General features: G+C 42.2%; 1 protein-coding gene and 2 long non-coding RNA genes across 5 annotated transcripts; 2 read left to right on the forward strand and 1 right to left on the reverse strand.

Moving 5' to 3' along the window:
* Positions 1–252: 252 nt before the first annotated feature.
* On the forward strand, positions 253–4,664 carry LOC129162105 (uncharacterized). Of its 2 annotated transcripts, XM_054738602.2 has the most exons (3): positions 253–1,012; positions 1,480–1,790; positions 1,896–4,664. In XM_054738602.2, the coding sequence occupies exons 1-3, from the start codon at positions 998–1,000 to the stop codon at positions 4,036–4,038; spliced, it is 2,469 nt and encodes an 822-aa protein (XP_054594577.1). In that variant the 5' UTR covers positions 253–997; the 3' UTR covers positions 4,039–4,664. The 2 variants fall into 2 exon arrangements, with proteins under 2 accessions (XP_054594577.1, XP_054594578.1); XM_054738603.2 differs by lacking the exon at positions 1,480–1,790 and having other exon boundaries at positions 254–1,012.
* A 2,104-nt stretch (positions 4,665–6,768) lies between these two features.
* On the forward strand, positions 6,769–7,656 carry LOC139062374 (uncharacterized). Of its 2 annotated transcripts, none has more exons than XR_011515952.1 (4): positions 6,769–6,958; positions 7,039–7,096; positions 7,171–7,241; positions 7,377–7,656. It is a non-coding gene; the product is annotated as an uncharacterized lncRNA (long non-coding RNA). The 2 variants fall into 2 exon arrangements; XR_011515951.1 differs by having other exon boundaries at positions 6,771–6,958; positions 7,334–7,656.
* A 105-nt stretch (positions 7,657–7,761) lies between these two features.
* Positions 7,762–8,900, reverse strand: LOC139062375 (uncharacterized). Its single transcript, XR_011515953.1, has 2 exons — positions 8,234–8,900; positions 7,762–7,888 (listed from the first exon to the last, which is right to left on the reverse strand). It is a non-coding gene; the product is annotated as an uncharacterized lncRNA (long non-coding RNA).
* Positions 8,901–27,095: the final 18,195 nt, after the last annotated feature.

Below are 27,095 nucleotides of genomic sequence, written 5' to 3' on the forward strand. Positions count from 1 at the left end.
CACAATTTACATGGGTAGTCAATGCCTGTTTTATGGGCTCACAAATAGATGCATGAACTGAAGCATATAATGGTGGAGCAGCAGGCAAATACATTCTAAATCTACCAAATGTGTTCTGCAGAAAATGTAACTCAGGAATATAAAACAAATTAATTTTTGCATGTTGCATGTTTTGGGTTTTGATTTAGGATTTTAATTGGAGAGATTTGCTTGCCTGCTAAGTGGGCCAGTTGCGTGTGTGTCAGTATGTTGACACACTTGACTCTTTCCCTACATTTAAATAAAGAAGCTTGTGAAACTAAAATATGTGGAACCAAAAACACTCCAAAGTTAAAGATTGAGTTAGATGAAACCAGCTCACTAAAATCGGGTTTACACAAAACAAAGTAAAATGTGTTTTGTTCTCATTGGAAATGCCCGACAAATACTAAAAGATTTGATCAAAGTCTGAAGTAACCACAGTGATGAAAAATAAAACCAACACACATTCAGGGCCATTCCACCGAATGGGTGCCATTTCCATCCATTTCCGTCCCCAGGAGGTTTTTTGAATCAAGGTGCATGAAAATTTACGGGTAAATAATTTTTGTTATTAAACAAAAGGTCCTGCATAAGTATCTGAGTGTAAATTTAACATTAATCTTGGGCAAGAATAATAGAAAGTACTTTGAACACTGAAAAAACATTTCAGTGCATGTATTTTTCACCTGTCCCTGATCTTTAACATTACTCTTAGAGTGAAATATAATTAATAAAATCCCCCCCAAATTTATCTTTTTTTTGCATTTTTGCGTGACTCTATATCCTGTCTATGTTTCACAAATACTTTTTTCAAAACAATTTTATACTTTATTTGTTAAAATACACATTTTAGTTGTGTCCCTAGGTTTACACTCAGTCCTGTTACCCAAATACATTACCCCATCTGTTTTATTTTGAAAATTCCAAAGGTGACCCATACAACAGGAAGTTGCATCATAAGGATCTTCAAAAGGCCATGGGAAGACCAAAAGTAAGGTCTCTCATTCATTTTTCTGTCTATTTAATAATATATTAGCTGTAAATGACGAGGTCAATCTCAACATACTGTCCTGTTACTTTAATTATATCTTACTTACCATTTGTTTATTTTAAAAATACACATTTTTGGTAAATCACTAGATTGTGCTTTATGTCCTCATGCTATTAGCAACGATGTGATGTGGCTATATTTGGTGTATTTGCTAACTCTATGCTAAAAACTCAGTCCTGTTACTTTCAGTCCTGTTACCCATATGAGAAGTAACAGGACTGAGTAATGGTAACAGGGCTGAGTAGAGTTCATTGATGAAGTGATAATTTTTTAGATAGAATATATTATTATTTTACACTATTGACTTGATTTTATTTATTTATTTATTTATTATTTTACTTTTACACTTGACATTGCAGAGGTTGTGATCTAAGATCAGTTTTGTAATGTGACTTTAATGCTTGCAGGGAGCAAAGCCACCACATAGTGCAGCAGAAAAGCAGCGGCTCTATCGGGCTCGACGTGATGCCGACCCAGAGCGGAGGGAAAGATATCTTGAGAGGGAAAAAAGAAAATACAGGGAGGACTTAGAATCAGGCAAGAAGAAAACAATTGACCAACTAAGTGAGAGAGAAAAGCGCAGACGACGCAAAAAGTGGAGGGAGACATACCATACAATCAAAGACAGAAAAAAAGTTCAGCAGTACCTTGTGACCCCTCCAAACACACCCCAACTCTCACCAGAGCAAGCTATAGATCCACAACCAAGAACTTCCAGGTCCAATTTATGAAATTGATATCCATCTGTTTATACAATATAATAACATTAATTTGTAACATCTGAAATATGTAAATAAGTGCTATTTTGACATGTTTCTTCTAGGCAATGTGATCAGGGGCGGAGAAGACGACGAAAAACACTAAAGAACCTTGAAAAACAAATTCATCAACTACAAGGCCTATTGAGGAAACAAACCCAGAAAACAGAAAAATACAAGAAAAAAGTCCAGCGCATGACAAAGAAAGTCCTAAAAAAGAAGACAAAAGAAACTGAGTCTCCACGCACAAAAGTTAAAAGACAGATGACACAGCTTCCACCAGCAGCCATTCAAAAAACTCTTCTGTTTCATGAGGCTCTGGTGGACGGCATCCGAAACAAATACAGAAAAGCACAGGGGGAAAAAGAAAGGCAAATAATTGCAAAAGTACTAACAGGAAAAGTCCTTAAAAAGTACAGATTGCAACGCTTGGCTCAAAACTCATTAGGATTTTCAAAGAAAAGATGGAGGAATGATGAGAATGTCAACTACAGCTACCAACGGAAGCGGAACAGCAGGGTTCCAGATAGTTTGACAAGTAGAGTGAGAGCTTTCTACACAAGGGATGATGTTAGTCGTATCACAACAGGGAAGAGACAGACCATCACTTGGAAGAAAACTAAAAAGCAGAAACGGTTCCTTTTGGATACCATGAAAAATTTGCACATGAAGTTTTTAGCTGAAGAGCAAAGCTCCATCTCTTACTCACTCTTCTGTTTGCTTCGTCCTTTCTGGGTTATTCATCCAACTCTGAGTGATCGGGACACATGCATGTGCAAGATGCATGAGAATCTGGGTTTTATTGTACAGAAGCTGCACAACTTGAAAGTGATCAGCACTATCAACCTGGAAGATCTTGTGAAAACCATCGCATGTGACACAGAAAACATGAAGTGCATGTATGGAGAATGCTCTGAGTGCAAGAATCTATGCTGCCCAGTCTCCTCCAAGTACAATCCAGAGAGTCAAGAGACATATCTCGAATGGGCAATAGTGGATAAAGAGCATAACAATGACCCCAGTGGCAAAACATCTAAAATCACAATCAAACAAGAATCCCAGGCAACACAAGAAGAACTTCTGGACCAGCTGAACCTGCTGCTGCATAGGTTTAAGAGACATTCTTATAACATCAAGAATCAGTTTACCCACTACAGGGCACTGAGACAGGGCTTGAAGTCACATGAATGTTTAATTCACGTTGACTTCTCTGAAAATTACGTCTGCAAGTACAGCACAGAAATACAGGCTGTCCACTTTGGAGCATCACACCAGCAGGCAACACTGCACACAGGTGTGCTTTATGTGAACACATCCTCCTGCCCTATGTCCTTCTGCACAGTGTCCCCCTCAAGACTGAAGGGTCCACCAGCAATCTGGCAGCATTTGTCACCAGTCCTTGATTATGTGCATGTGGCACATCCAGAGGTCTCCACAATCCATTTTTACAGTGATGGCCCATGCACTCAGTATAGACAGCGAGGGAATTTTTTCATGTTTTGTACTGAGCTGTTCAAACAAGGATTCACTGCTGGAACATGGAACTTCTTTGAGGCGAGCCATGGGAAGGGGGCACCAGATGGTGTAGGAGGAGCTCTGAAGAGGAGAGCCGACAGTCTGGTCAGCAAAGGGACAGACATTCCTCATGCTGCCAAATTCTTTGATGTGTTGCAAAAGACAGAAACAACAATTAAGTTGTTTTTTGTCAATGAGGAAGCAGTGGAGAAAGCTGTTCAGGAGATGCCAAATGATGTGCCATCAATTCCCTCCACAATGAGGATACATCAGGTGGTAACCCTTGCCCAAGGAGAACTGACATACAGAGATATCAGCTGCTTGTGCACAACAAGACAAAATCTAACTTGTAAGTGCTTTAATGCAAAGTCTTTCACGTTGGATCATCAACAGGCAGCACTCAGAGCCACAGAAATTATGTGGCAAAGTTCAGACATTGTTGGCAAATGGTGTGTGGTTAAGTATGATGATGACATATACCCAGGTGTCATCACAGATACATCTGAAACACATGTTGAGGTCCGTTGCATGCACAAAATTGGGGTCAACAGGTTTTTCTGGCCAGCGCGCAAAGACCTGCTGTGGTACCTCTTTGAGGACATTTTGTGCATCATCCCACCCCTGAGGCAGGTCACATCTCGCTATATGGCAATTGAAAAGGGGGTCTGGGACCAACTTGACAGTGTGCCTTAGAAAAGGCCACACAAAGCCCCTGTAGCACATGTGCCCCGTGTTCATTGGTCATTCCTGTTACCCTCTGTTCATTCCTGTTACAGCTTGTTCATTTCTGTTACTCAGTTGTTTGTCTGTAAAAAAACGATAAAAATGAACTTATTTTTTCAATCATATTTGTTCCACCATTTATTAAATAGTTTACTGAATTACATTAGAATAAATTTTATTAACTAGAGCCCTGTGTCTCCTTGAAATGAAAAATATGGCTTTTGATCTTTCAAAAAATTACAACTTTTGTATGTTCATGTGAATTTTTTTATAACAAACATTAAATATTTGAACTTAAAACTAACCTTTTTATTAAAATAAACACTTTCTTGAGGGGAAAATGAAGGAATTAGTTGACAGTCTTCTATATGTGCTTTTTAAGAAGTTACATGAGTTTTGGTAACAGGACTGAAAATAAAGCAAACACGTTCATCTAAAAAAACATGTAAAAAATTAATTAAAGGCATTTAAGATTGACCAATGATCATTTGAAATAGTTAAATAAGTGTGTTACTAGATTTACTTTTGAAAATTGCATTAAAACCCAGTTTAATTTGATGCACTTGCATAAAATAAATGGCACCTATTCGGTGGAATTACCCTTCAACAAATGTCCAACTAAACATTGGGAAGCATCGCAAAAGTATAAAGTAAAGAACATCAGTGAATTTCATCCAAAAGAAATGTAAAGAATCAATTTAAATAAGTGAAAATACAAAAGGCTAGTTGGCAAGCCAATCAGTCCCAGTAGCACAGTAGTCATTGAAGTAGCTTTTGGCACATTTGGCAGTGTGTCCTGAACCATAATCTTGATTTCTGTTTAATAAATCTCATTTGTTGTTTATGCTCACCCCTGTGATGGCTGAATTTCCAGGTCCGTAGAGTAAACCTCTTAATGGGCAATCAATCCCATGTGTAGCCCTGCAGGATAAGCCTGTCAGCTGTTGCTCTGGATCTAAGCCCCTCAGGCTAGAACACCATCAGTCACACTCCCTGGGCAAGCAGGTATAATAATCTCCTGCACCACACACAAAAGGTAAACAAAGACTAGAGGAGAGAGCAAACCAGTTCAATGTTGACTCTGTTAATTTTGTTTCTGTAAAATGCTGGCTGAAGGCAGTCATGTTCCAGAATTACATAAGAACTGTGTTGGATCTGTTCTTGGTCTTCAAACTGATTCTCATACTTAAAGAGCAAGTAACGTCTAAATTAACTTTTTTTTGCTGATGAACTGTATAAATGAGTGTCTAATAGTGTTTTAAATGTGTGTATTCATTATTTTAGCATTTTGGTGCATTTTCTTTAAAAATTAAAAATTCTGCCTAAATACCACAGTATAGCTCACTTCAGCTTAAAACATAGAATTTGACTGATTTTGAATAAATTTTAGCCAATGGCTAAAGAGTAAGATACGTAAACCAGTAGAGTACTACGTAGCAGCTCTGTGTCAAAGTTATAAAAGCATCGGGAGTCTCGGCCACGCCTTGTGGCGAGTTGGGAGTTGGATTTGCAAACGAGTGTAGGAGGCTAGCCGTAGTTCAGCATTAGCATATAGCATTAGCATATCCTAGTCTTTAGCATAGCTTTTAGTGTTATACATACTTATTTAGTGTTAGCTTGGCTGTTGGATATTGTGGTTTAGTTACTGTTTGGCTGTTAGTGTAATTAGGAAAGTAGTTCAGGTTTAGTGCTCCATATCGTGTTAGCATGGTGAGATGGTGTAGTGTAGTATGGTTGCGGAGCTCTGTCGGCTTGCACTCCTTTCCGCTGGACTTAGAAATTAGGCGCCAGCGGTTGCGTGTCTGGAAAAGATTCAGCTCCCGCCTGGTGCTGTAGTTTGCAACCAGCATTTTACCCGCGATTCTGCACGTCTCCGTTCCAAGAGGGAGGCCGTGCCCACCGTGGCTCTTCCGCGATTTAGATACAGCCCACCGACTCTGCTCCCCCACCATGACGGGCTCCAGTCTGAGGTGAGTAAGCTAAATAAAAGTTTTAGCATCTTCTAAAGACAATTCCCTACCTAAATGCAAAGTTTGAGAGACGTGGTTCACTGCATTTGGCTAATATCAGCCTGCACTGCCTTCGGGCTGATTTGTCAAGTTCACAAAATGTGGAACGGGATGTAAGGTTAGAATCAGCGGCGAATCGGAACATATCTCGAAGCCCTGGCCGACAAAACGGTCCACATGACTGTCAGGCTCAGAGAAAATTCGGGTTGTTTTTGTGTCAGTCGGTAATTCTGCAACAGTGACTCTAACTGACACAGCACTAGTTGACAGACAGTATTACAGCGTGAAATCCAGCACAGCGTGACCCGGTTCCGTGAGGAATTCTGTTCAGGAGGTCGCATTTCAGGATCTCCACATCATATGTGACTGACTTTTACGTTATAATAACGATCACACACTAGGAATGTTATAAAGTGCCTATATGGGACAGTTTCTTTTGTATATTATCTGACTTTATAAACATCACTGTGCTTCTATTTTTTTTTTCAGGCTAAATCTACCCAAGCCACTGGCTGTCAGACTGATTTAGTAATCTGCAAGAACGCACTTGTCCAGGCTGACGTGAAGCGTTACCCGTAGCAAAGGTGAATTATTTTTAATAATCTTCTATGTAAACATTTTATTACCTTCTAGTTTTAATTTGTTTTACAGATTGTTACAAGTGATTTTATGCTCTTTTAAACGTTTATAAATGTGCTGCTTCTTTGTTTTTTATAGAGCTCACAGCCTCAGTGTCTTGTGACACAGGGACCATGACAGAAATTCATCTTCCAGAAGGTCCCAGAGCATCCACACCTCCTGAAAAGACCAAGATGTGAGGTGTTTGCTGTTGATTCCAGCTTCCACCTCAGTGACAGTGCAAGCTCAGTGAACTGTTCAAGGTAAAAAAATTAAAACATTTCTGAATTTTTAAGATATTAACAATTAAATAAGTATGTGATTACATCATGACATCATGAAGGAGGCTACTGATTCTGGCCCTGTGACACTTGGTGGTGACGTGTGAGCTGATTCACCTGGTAAATAACTTTTAAATTAAATATTTTGTTTTTGCTATCAAAAGTAAATTAACTAATAACCTGCATTACTGCAGGACACTCAGCAAAATATGGACTCTACACCATGAGGCAGGCACACGTTAATAACTCTATAAGAGCACATAAGGTGAGCAACACCACATATTTTTATTACTGTACACTGTCCTGGATTAGTTTTCTTTCTGCATGATTTGTTTTCTTTCTGCATCTCATCATTAGCCTGGCTGATCACCTGATAACTCCTGTCATCTGGTTATGACAGCATGAGGATGTCCTCACACACCTGTAACCTATCAGCTCATCTGGCAGAATAGAGAGAAAAGAGACAACACCACATCTGTTCCTGGAAAGCCTTCAGCCATCCTTCGATGACTGAGAACCTCCATCAGCTCTGTCTCCTGACTGCCTACAATTATTATAATAAATATTGTATTTGACAAGTTTTTTGTGCTGCGAAATATCTCATTTTGATTCCAGTTTTGATATTTTAATGGATATTTATAAATTACATTAATTGAATTATCACATTGTCGCATGTTTATCTAGCTCTATTGTGATGAACTAAACTAGCACCTCACTGTTAAAAGCTCGTTTTAATTTCAAGCATGTTTAAGTATTTATGGACATGAACAAAAACAGGAAATATATAAATTGAGATTCATTTAATTAATATAACAAATAAGGGGGAAAGAGTCATTGAAAGGCACATTCTTCTGGAAGCTCCTGATCCTGACGACACCAGCAGGAGACCAGCTGCAGACACCAGAGGATCACCTGCAACCAAGAGCAGCTAGTATCAGTAAATAAATAATGAAATCAGGGCAGTTTTAGTGGGCTGAACACATTACAGAATAATTTTCTCATGGGATATTTTCATAACTTTATGCAGCAGACTGTAGCTTGAGCCCAGATCTCCTGGAGACCTGCTATCCAGCACGTTTCAGTGGATTTTCCTGCTTTAATAGGTTAGATAAGCTGTTAAGCAGCTCAGCTGTTTGTTGCTGATTAAAACCAGGTGTGTTGATGCATATAAATCTCTAAAACATGCTGAATACTAGCTCTCGGGCCGTGGAGCAAAACCCTGCAGCTAATCCAATGCTATGGCTAACGGCTACTTACATTCAGAGATGGTTCTGTTGGGTCGGTTCCGGTAATTTCAGGCAACTCACAAGCTCAAAACAATAAGGCTCATGTCCGCTTGTCTCCTCCAATTAGACTTGGTCCCTTTCTTCTCGAGTGTCTGGGTAAGGAGGGGGAGAAACGTCCTCCACTTCTAATGACTGCTCAGAGTGAAGGGAGCTAGCTTCGTCTAGTTAGCCATCGTCTTCGTCACTGCCGCGGCTCCGCCCTCTCGGTCCTCCAGGCAACGCCTACCAATGTTGCAGTTTTTAAAATTGATACGTGGGTGGGGTCAGACTCTGAGGCACACTTGACATGCACTTTAAATTTTAATGAGAATAAAAGGTACCATTGACTGGTTCCAACTGTTTAAACTAAATATAATACTGGGGGAACCTCATTACCACTTCATCTTCTCAGGACCAGTTGATATGACATGGCGACAATGATATTGAGTTTGGATTACTGTATAAAGTAGAGAAAAGAGTATGACGTCACCAGAACAACTCAACCAGAGCAGCTGAGACTTGAATGATAAGAATAGTTTTTAACATTTAAAGAAAGACGTCATGGTAAGAGGGTCCAGGAGGTTGCATGGGAGTTAATCCAACCAATCCACGTGTTTTGTGGATTTGGAGAAGGCGTTTGATTGCGTCCATCATGGGGGCCCTTTGGGGGGTACTTCAGGAGTATGGGGTACTAGGTCCTCTAATATGGGCTGTTACGTCCCTGTATGACCGATGTGTCCAGAGCTTAGTTGGCACATCGGGCTCGTTTTCGTTGAGAGTTGGACTCCACTAAGGCTGACCTTTGTCACCGATTCTGTTCATAACTTTTATGGACAGGATTTCTAGGGACAGCCAAGGTTTTAACGGGATCCATTTTGATGGCCCAAGGATTGAGCCTCTGTTTATTGAAGATGATGTGGTCTTATTGACTTCATCATGACATGATCTCCAGCTCTTACTGGAGTGGTTTGCAGCCGAGTGTGAAGCAGCTGGGTTGAGAATTAGCTCCTCTAAATCTGAGACCATGGTCTTGATTTGGAAAAGGGTAGAATGCCTTCTCCGGGTCAGGGATGAGGTCCTGCCCCAAGTGGAGGAGTTTAAGTATATTGGGGTCTTGTTCACGTGTGAGGGAAAAATGGAACGCGAGATCGATAATTAGATTGGATGCTGCGTCTGCAGTGATGCTGGCGTTGCACCGATCTGTCGTGGTGAAGAGAGAGCTGAGCCGGTGTTACGTCAACATGTGTTCCCCCCTCGGGATCTGTTTCTTTTGCACCCAGCTGTGAGAAAGAACCATCCACTTAAAAAAGGTTTCTGTCCTAACCCTTACCCCAACGCAAACCCTAACCATAACCCTGAAACAAACATAAAAATTGAGATACACATAATATGTTCAAAAATTATATTTATGCAAAACATACATGGTGACAGGGTGGTTATGATTAGGTTAAGAGTTAGGATGAGGGTTAAATTTTGTGATTGGGTCATTTCCACTAGCAGCTGGGTGCAAAAGAAACAGACCTCGAGGGAAGAACACATATCGGCGTAACACCGGAAAAGTGAGGTTCTCGATTTACCAGTCATTCTTCTTTCTTACCCTCACCAATGGTCACAAGCTTTGGGCATTGACCAAAGGAATGAAACTGAGAATACAAGCGGTCGAAATGAGCTGTCTCCGCAGGGTGGCTGGGCTCCCTCTATTAGAGATAGGGTATGAAGCTCAGTCATCCATGAGGGGCTTGGAGTAGATCCGCTACTTCTCCACATCAAGAAGAGCCAGTTGAGGTGGCTCGGGCATCTGGTTAGAATTCCTCCTGCACACCTCCCTTGTGAGGTTTTCCAGGCACGTCCGACCGGGAGGATACCTAAAGAGGGACCCAGGACATGCTGGATGGACTATGTAAATCGACTGGGGAGAGAGAAGTCTGGGCTTCTCTGCTGAGGCTTCTATCCCCATGACCTGACCCCAGATAAGCAGAAGAGATCAGATGGATGGATGGAAATTTACAGAGCCTTCTGCTATTTCATGAATTCATTTTCAGTTTTAAGGTGTGGTTTATTAAAAAAACTATATTTTAATTATTATTAGTGCTCGTAATTGGTCACTATGAGTTTTTATGTAAGCTGAACATGAAAATAGTATCCTGTTTTAGCTTCTGATAGAAAATAGATGGTGAAACTTTAGCATTTGAAAATCTAAAATCTAAGATCACACTGTTACTTAACATTCATGGATTCACCAATCTTGGCTGACAACACAGAAGGCTGTTTTTGGTTCATCGTGCAGGAAACAGCAGACGACATCTCAATAAGTAGAACCTAACCATTACCATTAGCAACTCCACAACAGAGCAGAGCTCTTTGAGGTTTGTATAATTTGCGGGGATAAAACTTCAGTTATGCAAAGCAAACAGAGTCAGTGCTGGAGTCACGTTGCTAATATCCAATCCAAGGTGAGGTATCCAAATATCAGGAAATGAGTGTCCAAATCCTGCCATCTGAAGCTATTCTTCTCCAACTGACTTGTGCTTCCTGATACAGGCACATCTGAACATTTTTCCCCAGAGAATAACTTACAAGGCATTTGTTCCTACTAAAGACCACTGCAAATGTATTGATTAATCAAGTGTAACATACATTTAAATATGTAGCTATTCATTGGAAACCATTACATAAAGTTTTAATCATTTATCTTAACTTGAAGAGTCATTAAATCCATAATTAAGACATTTCCACAAATGCCGGGAGCTGGCTTCACTGAGACATTTGGTTTGACAACTACTCAGCTAGGCTTTGTCATTCATACCATACCGTAATTCACCAGGACCCCAGTGACCGAATGAAATGCAGCCATGTAGCAATGTGACAGAAACACACTTGACATGCCTGGCCCTTTAACACCCCCTCCACCACACACACACACGCACACACACGCACACACACGCACACGCACACACACACACGCACACACACACACACACACACACACACACACACACACACACACACACACACACACACACACACACACACACACACACACACACACACATCCTTTATTCAGAGCAGGGGCCTGATTTCTCACACTGAGGCTGATAAGAGGTTTGCAAAACAGGAACCCAATTCCCATTATCTGTCTCCCCTATTGTCTGTGTTAACCTTCCCCCTTGGTAACTTGTTCTCGCCGTAATGTTACACTTGTCTAGCCATACCACACTGCCGCTGAGAGCCAATTTCACCAAGCGAATGAACGCGCAGTCTCTATTGTGATTGAGGGAGGCGAGACACCAAGGATGAGACAGAGGGTGGGAGTGAAAGAGAGGGTTGTTTTATGAGGAAGGCATGGACTCTTCCAGCTGATGAGTTTCTTGTCTGTTGGCACACACATACAAACACACACACACACACACACTAACCCTAACCCTACAAAAACATATGGTAAAAGTGTGTGAAGTGTCAGTGTGATGGACTATGTTTTAGTTGCTTGGACACACTTGTTCTTTAGCAGATATGTGTATCAACAGGAATAGCATTTTTTTTAAAGAGCAAGTTCACTTAGAAACAATTTTTTACTTGTTACTTTTTAAATATGGTCAGACATTCTGAGTTTCATGTGCAGACTGAATGTGAAAATGGTCTTCTACCTTTATTTGTCTGTGTCTTCTTCTTCCGGCTCTTGGAGAGTACAGACACTTTTTTTTATCTCCTCTCCCTCCCTCCTTATCCCAAGGCTCTTTGTCCTGTCTTATGTGTGCAGCACTTTCTGTGTTTTTTCTGGAAACTGGAAATTATTAAAAATGGATCTGGTCAGTTGGTCTCTCAGCGCGACTGACTAAATTTTTTTAGCGATGAGAACGGGAGACGGGGCTCCCAGATGCCCCTCTGGGATAGAACCAGCTGGGTATATCATGAACTTCTGGAAACACTGGAACCCGATCTGCCTCTCTCAACTGTAGGTAGAGGATTCTGAAGATGTCTGGATATTCGTGGTTTTGGTGTCGGGATTCCTGCTGTTTGGCCTGAGCGGTTACCTGGCTTACCGGAAAATTAATGAGCTTTCGAGAAATATTGGCTCAATCCCGGAGCTCAGGGATGGAATGCATTGCGCTGTGAATGCACAAACTCATATAATTGTCGAGAAGAGTCGTAAGCTTGGAACTTTGGTTGAGATTCAGGCTCATACACAGAAGGTGGATTCCATCAAGGACAGAGTTGGCGGATCAGCACGGATTGGGATAGATTAATTACGCCATTATTGGATCTAGAGGGGTTGAGGACCAACAGAACTCTAAGACAGAGAGGAAATTATCTCTGCCTGTCCCCAAAACAATTCTTATCTGAATCTGGTGTCCTTGGAGTCTGTGAGGCTGAAGTGATTACTCCCCCCTCAGAAGAAATGTGGAATGCTGCCGTCGCTATGGAAACTCTTTCTCCCTAGCCCAGCCTGGGCGGGACTGTGACCGGTGAAGGCCGTGGAACCGTATCTAGGAGTCACTGTGCTCTCTAACCTATTATCTCCCTCCCCTGTCCAAATGGAGGTGATGAACGCTGCTCCATGTGGCTGCACGCACCGAAGTGAGGAGAGTCCCAACCCTACCTCCCCACCTAGTGGACACTTATGTTGTGTAATGTCTGAAGTCTGTGTGCATTTCTGTCTGAGGTGTTTTTTTGCATAGCAAAGCTGCCCTCTCTGTGGAGGGTGACTCTGAAGTGCCTTTTTTCTCTCTCCCTGACTCTATCCTCATATAAACCCTCTTGACCTATTACGGTAGCGCGACTCGGATTGCGAATGACCACAGTCACCAATTCTTGTCATGTGTCTATGTATGTATGTCTGATCTCAGAATTGTGTGTGCTGAAACTCTAATTTCCCTCTGGGATTAATCAAGTATTTTGGAATTGAATTGAACTGAATTTCCTGTAGTAACGGCTGAAAGAAAATAGACGACGGCAAAGCTTGGGTCAAAAAAAGCTATTCTGATCTACATCACACCGTACATTTACATTCATGGACTCATCCACCTTGGCTCGCAACTAAGGGACAGTTTTTGTTGATTTAGTGTCCAAGAGAGAGCAGAGTGCATCTTGTGTCACTTACACACTAACATCGGTTCCACTCTGCTCCGCCTGCCCACCCAGCCAGGCCACATTTATTCCACGCTGCCTCAGGAAAGTGGACATGATTTAGCATATGGGCTGTGTCCAAAATTGGCACAAAAATAGATATCAGTGATGTCATGGGCACATCGCTGAGCACGTGGGCAGGGCAAAAGCACGCTGAGAAGACTATGGTGTCTCCATTATTAAACAAAGCAGGCTGAGCATTCTTGCTTTTGGAGACTCTCTGACTCTTATATTGCATCCTGCTTGGCTGTGTCTGGCAGCTCTGTGTGTGTGTGTGTGTGTGTGTGTGTGTGTGTGTGTGTGTGTGTGTGTGTGTGTGTGTGTGTGTGTGTGTGTGTGTGTGTGTGTGTGTGTGTGTGTGTGTGTGTGTGTGTGTGTGTGTGTGTGTGTGTGTGTGCGTGCACCTCCTCACAGCAGCGAGAGACAGAAGGTGCTTTTATAGGACACACCATGCCAGCAAATCGGCGTAATATTACCGCAATGGTATGTCTATAAACGCTCCATGCCTGCATGGCGTTGCGCGAATATTGCAGTATTCGTTCTGCCTCGTTTGGTAGTAATATTGCCGCATCAGCCCCTCGCCTCTGACGGCTAAACGCATGTCAGCCTCGCTAATCCCTTTGGAGCGACTGTGCCCCCCCCCCCATCCCCCCCACACCCCCCGCAAAAGAAGGTGGTCACGTTAGTCACGTATACTGTGCGCCGGGTACCGGCCGGAAGGAAAGCCGGATGGATGGACGTGGAGACCATGGAGCTTTTAGCTGTGCGAGCGGATGAACAGATTAGTCGCCTTTTTATGGGGACGGTGAGAGACAGCCAGCAGTTTGACAGAGTGGTGAAAACACTGGCTGAGCGGGGCGTCAAGCGGGACAAAAAGCAGGTCACATCAAAACTAAAGGTCCTGAAAATTTTCATCAGTCTGACGTGTCTTCCGTCTGACGCTGAATGTGCGACCCTGTACGCCACATGCGGGGGGGGGGGGTTGACCTCCCTATAACCCGCTTTGGTTTGAGAGGTGTCTGATGGCTGTTTATTCTAGCTTCAGCTTTGCTACTATAAATGCCAAAATTCTCCCCAGGGAGCCGTGGCAAATCCCGTTTTGCAAATGCTATGGTCCTATAAAAGCAGCTAGAGAAAAACGGCTTCAGAAACTCATTACCTCCACAGCATTCAGAAAGATAATGAATCGCGGATGCGGGAAGCCCCCACAGGCTGATTCTATCTGCCAGTCGGAGGCTTCCCCTAATGGTAGGCGCAATTTGAGCCGGCCAATCAGTCAGCAGCTGGTGTGTTAGCCCAGTTCGGCTCTAGGCCGACCACCTCCGGAAGAGGGCTGAAAAGATGTCCGGTTACACGTAGAAAAACCCAAGGAGATGAGAACACTCGAAACCCAGTCCAGGCAGAGTAGAGCCGATGCTAGTGTGTAAATGCAATTGATTGTAGAAGTTAGCCATTAGCATTAGCATCTCCAAAACATAGCAGAAAACATTAAGGCTAATGTTATTTGTTGAGATAAAACAGCAAATTTGCAGAGCGACATAGGACTAGGGAAGAGTCACTTTGCTGTTATTCAATCAGAAGCAAGATGTCCAGATATCATGAATATTAATGAGTTAAGACTCAAAATTCTGCTTTTTCTGGCCCCCTCCTCTCAAACTAACTCCTACCTTCTGAAACAGATGCACAAGAGGTTTTTTTTTCCTCAGAAAATGACTCACAAGGCATTCATTTATACTAAAGACAAGTTGAAATAACAAATGAATGAGAGCTGGGGTTTTTTTCTTCTCGTTAATGAGTCCCTAAAGAGCAGAAGCTTGAAGGAGAAATTGTTATGAAACTGCCACGTTACTCTAGTGCAGGAGTTTGAGTGCCCAAGTGATCCTAAGAGTTTTGTGTCCTGGAACGCTTTGTCTGTGGCAAATTGTTCCAAGGTTAAGAGTGAGAAAAAGGTGTTGAAAACCCTACATAGAGGTGACAACACAGTCCAAAAGTACCCACCCTGGAAACAGGGCCTAGGGTTGGGGCTTTTGTGCAAGTGTCTGGTGGGGGTACTGATGTGCCTTAAGGCTCTTTGAAGTGAGCTGTTCAATCGCGAGCCATTAACGTCAAAGAGCCATTCAAAAGGCTGACTCCTTTGACTGCCATTTGCTGAAACATGCAGTTGGAAAGCAGGCAAAAGATGTGCATGCTGGTCAAAAGTCCAGCTTATCGATGACAAGATAACAGGAAAAAAATGAACTGTTCACTACTAGGACGAAGTTCTCACTGTTAACATTGAATAGTCATTAAAATACTTGGTTTGTTTGTGAATGTCACATCACTAATGTCCAGGCTTTCACCTATCAGAACCAGCCAGACCCGGCTGCAACTTTTTGAGCTTATCCACCTTTAGACCAACTCTCTGCATACGGTTCATGAAACGTCCAGGGCACTGTGGATGGGTAGTAGACATGTTTGGAGTCTTTGGGGATCCAGTACCAATAAACTGAAACTGGCCCTTGAGATGTGGAATGTCACCTTATGGTGAAAGAGCTAGAGTTTGTGGAAGAAGCTGACCAGTACTGGCTAGATCTAGTCGGACTCACCTTAATACTCAGCATTGACTCTGAAATCCAAGTCCTTAAGATAGGCTGGAGACTCTTATTTGCGTAAGTAGCTCCTGGATAGAGGCAGTGAAGAAGGAAAAGATCTGTTTTTATGTTAGGGTTTGTCCAGGGATCACACACTCACCTGCTTCCATCTGTTGGCAGAATTTAGTAAACTGAAGTCAGACTGACTTCACAATGCCACCACCAGTATGTGCTGCTTCCCTACCCCTGCTTTAATGCCATTTACAATGCTCATTCTATTTGTAACTCCATCCACTGTGGCAGTGTTTTAATTTATGCTTAGCATTGGAAGCACTCAATACAACTCACTGTCTGCAGTGCAGTAGATAGCTGTTAATGAGAAGAGCCCCTCCTTCTTTATCTCTTTTCTTCTGCACCCCTCCATTATCTCAGTGCAGTCTATATGCGTGCAGTTACCTTACTAGGTCTGATAATGCCCCAATAGGCATCAAGCATTGATGAGCTTTCGGTACACCGGGCCATGCACAATGCCACTATCAGCAAAGCAGTCCTTTGGTTTAAAAAAAAGAAGGTGGGTGCAGTCACATAAACAGTACAGCTTGCTCTGAATATCCTAAAAATTTACAATGGCGGCCCCCATCAAAACATGATTTCTTACATCCTTGATTCATTTTCCTTCTTTCTCTCTGTCAGCTGCAATGGTTTCTTATCTCACCCTCTCCTTCTCTCTTCTGCCCAGAAGATAACAGTAATTCTTCCTCACACTGTATCCTACCCCCTCACTTTCAGACTTGCACACACACACACACACACACACACACACATACACACACACACACACACACACACACACACACACACTTACACACACACACACACACACACACACACACACACACACACACACACACACACACACACACACACACGAACACACACACACACACCATCATCATCATCATCAAGTTCATTTGTCTTCTAGTTAGAGTTTCAATCCCAGCAAGTAGTAATATGTGGCCAACACAAGCATATTCTCTCCACACAGTCACAAGCACAGGAAGCACACCAACACATCCACTTTCACTTACTCTCTCTGTTAATCTGTCTCTCACACACACGCACATACACACACACACACACACACACACACACACACACACACACACACACACACACACACACACACACACACACACACACACAAACACACACACACACACACACACACATCAGGGATGATGGTAAAATCTTTCTGTTCAGTTAAGAGAAAGGGTTAAGTCTGCACTTGGATGGTTCTGCCTTGTGTTCTGTGGGTGAGGGGTGGGGTGGGCTGGAGGTGATGGAAAGGGGGAGGAGCACATATTCAAGTACAGATTATTTTATCAGTTGCAAAAACCCAATTTTAACATATTTCTCAATAATCCACCACCTTGTTTTTCATTTGTTTTGACCAAATGAGAGAATGTACGTCTTTATAATTTCATATTTATGTATTAAGGTGTCTCTATTTTCAGCTTTCTAAACATCCATAGACTGCATCGACAGGCACATCTCTACACATTAAATCAAAATCTATTAGATATCACAATATGTTTTGTTTGCAACATACAGGTGAAACTCAAAAAAAATAATTCTTTATTCCAGTAACTCAGTCTAGACTGAGAGACCAGCTAAAGACTCAGGAACCCTTTGCAGGTTGTATTGGAATATAGTGTACATAATTTTACACTGTAATTAGATCCAGATATTATAATCAGAAGTGGTTGTTTTTATCATCAGGGAGTTTACTTAAACACCTTGTATTGACTGAGAGACAAGAAAAGAGAGAGTTGGGATCGTTTAAGAATCTTTAATTTCTATAATTATGAATTCAAACAATCTACCAGGACTAACTCAATGATGGATGCATATGGATTTGAATGTTATAGTGTTGGTGCATGTGTGTGTGTGTGTGTGTTGTTCAGAATCTCTAGGCTGCCGTAGGTGGATCTGGTTGTCTGATGTTATGACTACGGACCACGAGGCTTCAGAAGCTTATGACATGAGCCGCCATTTTGTGCCGTGACTACGTACCTATGGAGTCTCCCGCGGTCAGATCAGGAGTGTCATGTCTTAGAACCCCCTTGGTGCTGGGCTGATGAAACAGTGGTGCAGCACGTCAAACCAGTCTACGGATAGCTCCGGCAGTAGCAGCAGATCTCGGCGGGTTCAGCTTTTATTGTGAAGGAACCGTCGTCTTGTTGTTCAAACGACAGAAATTTCCAGCTTGACAGTTCTCAGCTTAAAGTAGAAAGTGCACTGGCCAGGCTGCACTTCTCTTAGTGATGACGATGAGAGCTGGTTGAACTGTTGATTCTCAGATGTAACTCCTTTGGAACTCAGATCGAACAGAACTGAGGCTAAGATGGAACTGAGGTTAAAATGGCATTGCCTTGTTTTATATCACTTAGTTGTTTATAAATCTTAGAAAACCGGATTGGACAACTTAAGTAAACAGCCCAGATTCTGCTCTACGACAGACGAAAGTTCTGATTGGATGAGAGCAAATGTGTCATGCGTTGCTATGTTATGTTTATCAGTCTGTCTGGTGCAGAGTCCTGTTTATTCATAAATCATGACATCTTTATTTCACAGATCAGTCACCTGATTATTATTGATCAACATATGTTTTATGATATGATTTGTTCTATCACAAATAAAGTACTTTGATTAATTAATGGAAAGCGTTCTTCTTCTCTTGTTTTGTCTCTTCTCCTGGAATGTAAACATACTGAAACAAGCACCCGACCTTGGCGATTCCTACACGTTGTTACTGTGTAAAGGGGCAGCTGTTAAGGGCAGACAATTAGGATATTCATAACGCTACAAGGTGTTCTGGATTAGCTGATTAGAGTGTGCCACTTTGAGTCTAGAACATTGAACCTTTTTATAAAAGACTGAAATACCTGGTTTTGCATGGGATGAGTCAATCTCATATATCACTTCCACCTTTTAAAGTGGGGTTACGGACATAAAGGAACTTTTGCACCAGATTCTAATTTTTCCAGTTTCACGTTTAATGAGACAATAAGAACAAAATAAGTATTCAAATCACTTCCTGAGATTTTCTATAGTGGATCAATAAGCAGGGGGGCTTCTTGCCTCTGCTGATCACAGGTTTCATCATTCCTGCCAAAAAATGTCTTAAATCAGCAATCTGCTTCATGAACTTTGTTTTAAACAACAGTCAGTGCTTGTCACTGCTCTTTATTAATCTCTGGCTGGTAGTTGTTAAACGCCGCTGTGATCAGGACGTTCACATGACCAGGAACACTAAAAGATTGTGGTAAGTAAGCAACAGTGTTTATAAGCAGAATTTATAAATATTGTTTAAAAACCATGTTTTAAACTTTGCTTATTAAATTTACCCAAAAACAGGATCTAAAGACAGGAATTTCGCAGCATGTTTGACCCACTTGAACTGTAACAGGTGAATACAGCTCACAAACATAAGACAGCTAATATGACCTCTTTAGCACTTTACAAATAAGGGTCTCTTCATTACCGCTACTTAGTGCAATATTGAGCAATAGTAAATGATTAAATAAAGTAATAACAACTGCCTAATCATATGATGTAATGCATTACTAAGCACAAACAGACCCCGTCCCTTTGCCTTAAATCCTTATGCAGCATTGACAGTCTGGACACTTTTAAAAAACAGCTAAAGACCCTTTTATTTAAAGCTGCTTTTATCCAAATCGTTTATTTTCTTATTTTTAACTCAAATTCCTTATAATTCATCTGTCTATGACATTTTATAATTTTATGACTTTATTTTTTCTGATGTTAATCTATTTCTGTTTTGAGATCACTATGATTTTATGACTTTGTTTTATTTTGTTTTGATCCATGTGAAGCACTTTGTGATTCTAAGTCTGTGATTAGAGCCAAATAAATAAAATTTACTTACTTACTTACTTACTTAAAATGACAATGTGTCGTTTTTGCTGTTAACTCATTCACTGCCAGCCGTTTCCTGATCAGTGAAGCCCATCATTGCCAGCGTTTTTCAGCGTTTTTACTGTTTTTTTAAGAGTCACAGAACGTTGTGCTCTATGATGATGTCAGCGCCAAAACTACCAAAACAAAGAGTAGACACACCTCTTACATCAGCAAGAATCTGCGCGTTTCCAGTGTTATCCATTCTTTCAAAGTCAGTTGTTGAATTCTGATCGGCAGATCCTTTTTTTTTACAGCAGCGGCCCAAAACGATCTCCTAACACATGGATTTCCTACTTCCTGATCATGTGATGTGTGACATACGTGGATGAAGATCGCCTTTAGAGCTGAGATGTTTGTTCACACGGTGCGGGGGCTCATTCCGACGCCCACAAAGTAAAAAAAATGAAAAGACGACTTTAGTCGTCATTAGCCGTAAATGAGTTAATCTCTGTAAATATCAATCAAAATGTTGTTGAAAATGTATTACACGATGTCCAGTTTTTAAAGAAATATTGGCTGCTTTGCAACATATAACCATAAAAATCAGGTTTAAAATACATGGGAGCAGGTCTAAGTCTCTGAGCGACGCCATATTAGATGACACGTTTCCTTCTATGGGAGTCCTTGAGGATAAAATGCATTTACTAATTTGTAACAAAGGGTTACAAAATTCCACCATTCATGACCGTTGTTTTACACATTTACCTCTTCACTTGTTGTCAGTGATGACAGGGAGTCTGATGCGCTTGTTATTTTGTTGAAGTTCGCACTTTCCGGTGGGCTTTTGACCCTAATGGGCATCCATTAGTAAGGTCTTACTCCAACACAGATTTAGGTATCTACTGCCCCCATCGCCATGAAAAAGACACATTGTCACTTTAAACTTAAGAACACCTAAAAAAGGCGGTAATAATGCACTAAGTAACATTAATAAAGGGATCCTTAATGTGTTTACTTATTTAAAAATTATTTTATTATATTGAGTGTTACCATGACTTCTTCACGTTGAAGCAGAATACTTTGATGATGTTTGCTTCTTGCATTGTAACTTTTGATTATATTCAACTAGACCTGGTATTGTTTTTCATCATTGGTGATATTATATATTCTGTTCATTTTAATTTTCAATTATTTAAGAAACAATCCACCAATTGTTTGTTGTTTCTCTATGTCCATTTATTTTACAATTTCAAAAAGCTAGTTAAATGAAAGTATACCACATAAAAGCTTGGAAGCCAGGATGCTAAAAGTGAAACCAACCCAGAGATGTTAAACATGTAACTCTAAACAAACATGTCTGCCTCTGTTCTTCATGCCGCATCTGCTTGAGAGAGAGCCACATTTCAAATTCATGAGTAATTTAATCTTTTTGTTATGGTCTCCTAAAAGAAAAACAAAAAAATGTTTCAAAGAATGAAAAACAGGAAAAAGAAAATGAAAAGAAGTCATGGACAGTGCTCCCTTCCCAACCTTTTTCTACAGCATGACCATCTCCTTTTTCCTCCCATCCTCTCTCCAACCCCTGCGTTTGAACAAGAACTCTGACGCAAACGCTTGTAAGGTGCTTGAAGATTGAATCAGCTCACTTTAATTTTCTTCCTCCTGCTGTCATTCTTTTGGGCCTTTCTCTCCCTCGACTTTTTTTTTCCATGGAATCCCATTCACCCTCACCCACCACCCCTCCACTTCTACCTCTTCTCTCTACCTTTTTGAAATTGAAGATGTGTAGAGGCTTGGGCTTTAGGGGCAGACTCTATTTTGCAGCAGTAATAAAATTCATAGCCTGACACACAAAAACACACGTGCGCGCGCGCGCACACACACACACACACACACACACACACACACACACACACACACCTGGTCAAGGGAATCACAACACAACATATGGTGGCCTCCTGTTGTATTACCTCTATACTATTGCTCTGCACAGCAGCCACATCACATTTTATAACTTTCTATAAGTCTACTGTCTTTATTCATCTTAAGCTATCAATGCCCCCCAACAGTTGGCTTTGTGGTCAGCTGTGAGGATAAAATGTGACTATGATGAGATAAATAAGAGAAGTGTAGGCACACGCACTCAATAATCCAATTCTATTTTATTTATATAGCGCCAAATCACGACAAGAGTCGTCTCAAGGCACTTCACATAGTAAACATTCCAATACAGGTCAGTTCATTAAGCCAATCAGAAATAATGTTTCCTATATAAGGAACCCAGCAAATTGCATATACAGCAATCCTCATACTAAGCAAGCATGCAGCGCCAGTGGAGAGGAAAACTCCCTTTTAACAGGAAGAAACCTCCAGAGAATCCTGGCTCAGTATAAGCAGCCATCCTCCACGACTCACTGGGGATCGAGAAGACAGAGCAGACACACACACACACACACACACACACACACACACACACACACACACACACACACACACACACACACACACACACACACACACACACACAAAGGTAATGTGTCTATAGTTCTATTGTGATTTCTTAGTAAATATTCTATTTGGCGAGAGATAAACTTTATTGTATTTATCCTAGTGGATCTATAATTAAACGGATAAACTAGCAGTAGCACATCCAACGTCAAGGAAAGCAAAAAGTTATTATCAGGAGAGGGAGAATGTTTAAGTGGTTAGCAGCAGTGTGCTAGACGATGGCCCCCACCATGAGGCCACCACAGCTCAGCAGAACATCGTTGTAGCTTCTTCTGGGGAGAAAAACACTTTATATACAGTTTGCATGTTTCTGGCAAAAATCAGCGAATACACAACATCCTGGAGGAGATAGCGAGACCGCCAGGGTCATCGTGGATGGTCTGTCCGCCCAGCAAGCGCAGAAGGCGACGGAGGGAGAGAAAGCAGAAGAGGGGATGCCGGTCGGGCTCTGATGCTAGGCTACGTAAACAACCACACCGGCCAGCACTTCCGAGCCTTTTCCTGTCGAACGCCAGATCCATCACCTACAAACTGGACGAATTGGAGCTACATATAGCAACCACGAGCTTTGCACGTAACTGCAGCATCATTCTTATCACTGAGTCGTGGCTTCACCCGCTGATTCCCGATGCTGCAGTCGAGTTAGCAGGCCGCACGCTACACCGACACGACAGGAACAGCAACTCAGGCAAAAGCAGAGGAGGGGGGCTATGCGTTTACGTGCACAATGAGTGGTGTTTTAACAGCAGAATCATTCATACACACTGTTCTCCTGATTTGGAGGTTCTGGCTGTTTCGTGCAGACCTTTTTACATTCCGAGGGAGTTTGCTGTGGTTATTGTGATAGCTGTCTATATACCGCCGGATGCGGACGTGGGCACAGCTCTCAGCCTCTTGTTTAACACAATAAACAAACAACAGCTTGCCCACCCTGATGGGGTTTTTATTGTCGCCGGCGACTTTAACAAAGCGTGCCTAAAGACTGTGCTTCCTAAATTTGGCCAGTTTGTAGACTTTGCCACAAGGGGTGAACACACTTTGGACCGGGTCTATTCTAGCATAAGGCATGCTTTCAGAGCAACACCCCTCCCCCACCTGGCTGGGTCTGACCACATTAGCATTTCCCTCATCCCCACCTACATTCCTCTGAGGAGAAAAACAAAACCCCGGACAAAGACAATAAAAACCTGGCCAGAAGGAGCCCTCTCTCAACTGCAGGAGTGCTTCTCATCTACTGAATGGGATATATTTTCCAGCCACGACCTCCAGGAGTACACGGACACTGTACTCTCGTACATCAGGAACTGTGTTGATAATGTCACCGTCAACAAAAGGGTAAGGGTGTTCCCAAATCAGACACCCTGGATGAATAGCGAAGTGCAAGCCCTCCTGAAAAGTCGCAACACTGCCTTCAAGTCAGGGGACAAGGCTGCTTATAGGGCGGCCAGGGCAGACCTGAGTAGAGGCATCAGGAAAGCTAAGGCTGCCTATAGGAGAAGGATTGAAGATCACTTTGCTGACAACGACCCCAGGAGGATGTGGCAGGGGATCAATCACATTACCAAGCACAGAAGCAATAACCTGGCGACATCTAGTACTGATGCCTCGTGTGCTGAGGATCTAAATAGTTTCTTCACCCGTTTTGAGACGTCCAGGCCCTCAGATGTAACTCCATCTACTCCTGCCCCCAGCAACGGGACACTAACACTTGTGGAGCATCAAGTGAGGTGTGTTCTAAGGTCAGTGAATCCCAGGAAGGCGGCAGGTCCTGATGGAATACATGGAAAGGTGCTCAGGGCATGTGCTGACGAACTGACCGGAGTCTTCACTAAAATCTTCAACCTTTCCTTGTCACTAAACACTGTCCCGCCCTGTCTCAAAACCTCCACCATCATCTCGGTTGCAAAAAAGTCAGCTGTGGTCAGCCCAAATGACTACAGGCCTGTTGCACTTACGCCTGTAGTGATGAAGTGCCTGGAGAGGCTGGTCTGTCAGTACATCAGGGCCAGTCTGCCTCCCACTTTCGACCCCCATCAATTTGCCTACAGGACAAATAGATCCACCGAGGATGCTATCACCATAGCGCTCCACACTGCACTGAGTCACCTGGAGCACAGAGGAAGCTATGTGAGAATGCTCTTCCTGGACTTCAGCTCAGCATTCAGTCACATAATCCCTGAGATCTTGGTCCAGAAAATGTCTCACCTGGGACTCTCCACCCCCATCTGCCTCTGGATTAAGGACTTTCTGACAAATAGATCACAGTCTGTCAGACTCGGGCCACACCAGTCCAGCACCATCACACTCAGCACCGGGGCTCCACAAGGATGTGTTTTGAGTCCACTCCTGTTTACAATCTACACATCCGACTGCTCCCCTTTCCATCTCTCGAACACCATTATAAAGTTTGTGGATGATACCACCGTGGTCGGACTCATCTCGAAGGAGGATGAGACGGACTACAGAGATGAGGTCAACAGATTGACGGAGTGGTGTTCAGTAAATAACCTCCAACTGAACACCACGAAAACTAAAGAAATTATCTTCGACTTCAGGAAGGGCAGAGCAGACCCGGCCCCACTGTACATTCATGGAAACTGTGTGGAGAGGGTGCACTCCATGAGGTTTCTGGGCGTGCAGATCTCTGAGGATCTCTCCTGGACAGCAAATACCACGGCAGTGGTAAAAAGGCCCAGCTTTCTGAGAGTGCTCAGGAGGAACAACCTGGAGGAGAGGCTGCTGGTTACTTTTTACAGAGCCACCATAGAAAGCATCATAACATACTGCATAACAGCATGGTACGCAGGGTGCTCAGCTGCAGACAGGAAAGTACTGCAGAGGGTCATCAACACAGCCCAGAAGATCACTGGCTGCTCTCTGCCCAGCCTGGAGGTCATTGCAAACTCTCGGTACCTCAGCAGAGCGAGCAATATCATCAAGGACCAATCTCACCCCAGCAATCACGTCTTTCAACTATTACCATCAGGTCGACGGTACAGGTCACATAAAACCAGGTCAAACAGATTCAGAGATAGCTTCTTTCCCAGAGCGATCTCTATAGTGAATAAGCATAAAAACATTTAAAACTGCTTAGCGACTGTCAAGGTCACCGTCAACTACTATGCTGCTATTCTAATGCCATTTTTTTAACATGATTTGGTAGCTGCTATTCTGTAAATAGTGTGTTAGTTGGCATATATTACTTACTATTATTTTGTTACTTACTATTGTTTTGTTACTTACTATTGTTTTGTTACTTACTATTGTTTTGTTTTAGGGGACCTTTATATTTAGAGGTATTATTGTATTGTGCACCAAGGGAGTGGCACTCCAATTTCGTTGTATCCTGTACAATGACAATAAAGGCTATTATTATTATTATTATTATTATTATTATTAGCAGGACTGGGTGCTACGATAGCAGATTACTTGACTCCATATTTGGTTCTCAATGATGTTTTACCAAGTTCAAGAACCATCTTCTATTCAAAAACGTCCTGCACCAGATCTTCCTAGCCAATCACGGGGCTCTCCAACTGCAGGTTTAGTTCCTAGAGTTCCTCAAAGTAAATTGGGAGGCAAAGCTTTCTGTTTTCAGGCTCTTTTTTTTGAGAAGGACAAAAGTAAAAGGACTGAAAATCTGTATATTATGTTGGTGTAAAGAAGTTCTCCTCCAGTAGACTCAGTCTGATTTTACAGTTAGAGAAGAAAAATAAACTGAACTACAAGAGTGCGCTTTTTCCTCTTTACTGTCGTGAGAAGTTGTTCTATTGTTGAGTTTCATTGCTGTGTGAAGTTTTTGCGTGATGTGTTGTGGTATATTGTTGTGTAACGTTGGCTGATGTAGGTGTGTGAATAAGGGATGGATCCACAAGAGGTACTGAATACCCTCAAACACAGAAGGTGTGGCGGCTCTTATTAAAAAGTGAGCCTGAATCAATAAGAGGCATAATTAGAGTTGTTAGAGCAAATTATAACACAGCTATTATTTGGCTGTACATTGTTGCTCTGTAAACTGTTATTACAGCACTAGAAGTGTGCGTGTGCAAGTGTGTGTGTGTGTGTGTGTGTGTGTGTGTGTGTGTGTGTGTGTGTGTGTGTGTCTGTGTGTGTGTGTGTGTGTGTGTGTGTGTGTGTCTGTGTGTGTGTGTGTGTGTGTGCGTGTCTGTGTGTGTGTCTGTGTGTCTGTGTGTGTGTGTGTGTGTGTGTGTGTGTGTGTGTGTGTGTGTGTGTGTGTGTGTGTGTGTGTGTGTGTGTGTGTGTGTGTGTGTGTGTGTGTGTGTGAGACAAAGAGAGAGAGAGATTTTGGGAAGTCAGAGATGGGGGTACAGATGTTATTGTAGTCTGTTTCTAGTGCGTTCACCACTCCCTTTATTGACTGAATGCTAGCTTTCTCCCAACCTTTTGTCTAAACTGCAATTTCCTCAATTCAGCAGCTGTAATTTCGTAGTGTGTTCATGAAACAGCTCTGCCCGGTTTCTCTGTTTGGAATTATCGCCATCCTCGGTTTAATTGAAACTTAAGCACAGACCTTGTTCAGTCATTGTGTGGACAGTTACAGACGAAGACTCATGTTGGTGTGCAGCACCATGTCTATGTGAGCACTATATATTAGCCGGTGACTGACACTACCAGAAACATGTTTACTGTGACCAAGAGTCAGACAACAGCACTCTTCACAAACCAGGTTATTTTATACATCACTGCTCATTTCCTTCAGCTCCAACT

Source organism: Nothobranchius furzeri, chromosome 13 (genome assembly GCF_043380555.1).
Source record: "Nothobranchius furzeri strain GRZ-AD chromosome 13, NfurGRZ-RIMD1, whole genome shotgun sequence".
Taxonomy (NCBI): Eukaryota; Metazoa; Chordata; class Actinopteri; order Cyprinodontiformes; family Nothobranchiidae; genus Nothobranchius; species Nothobranchius furzeri.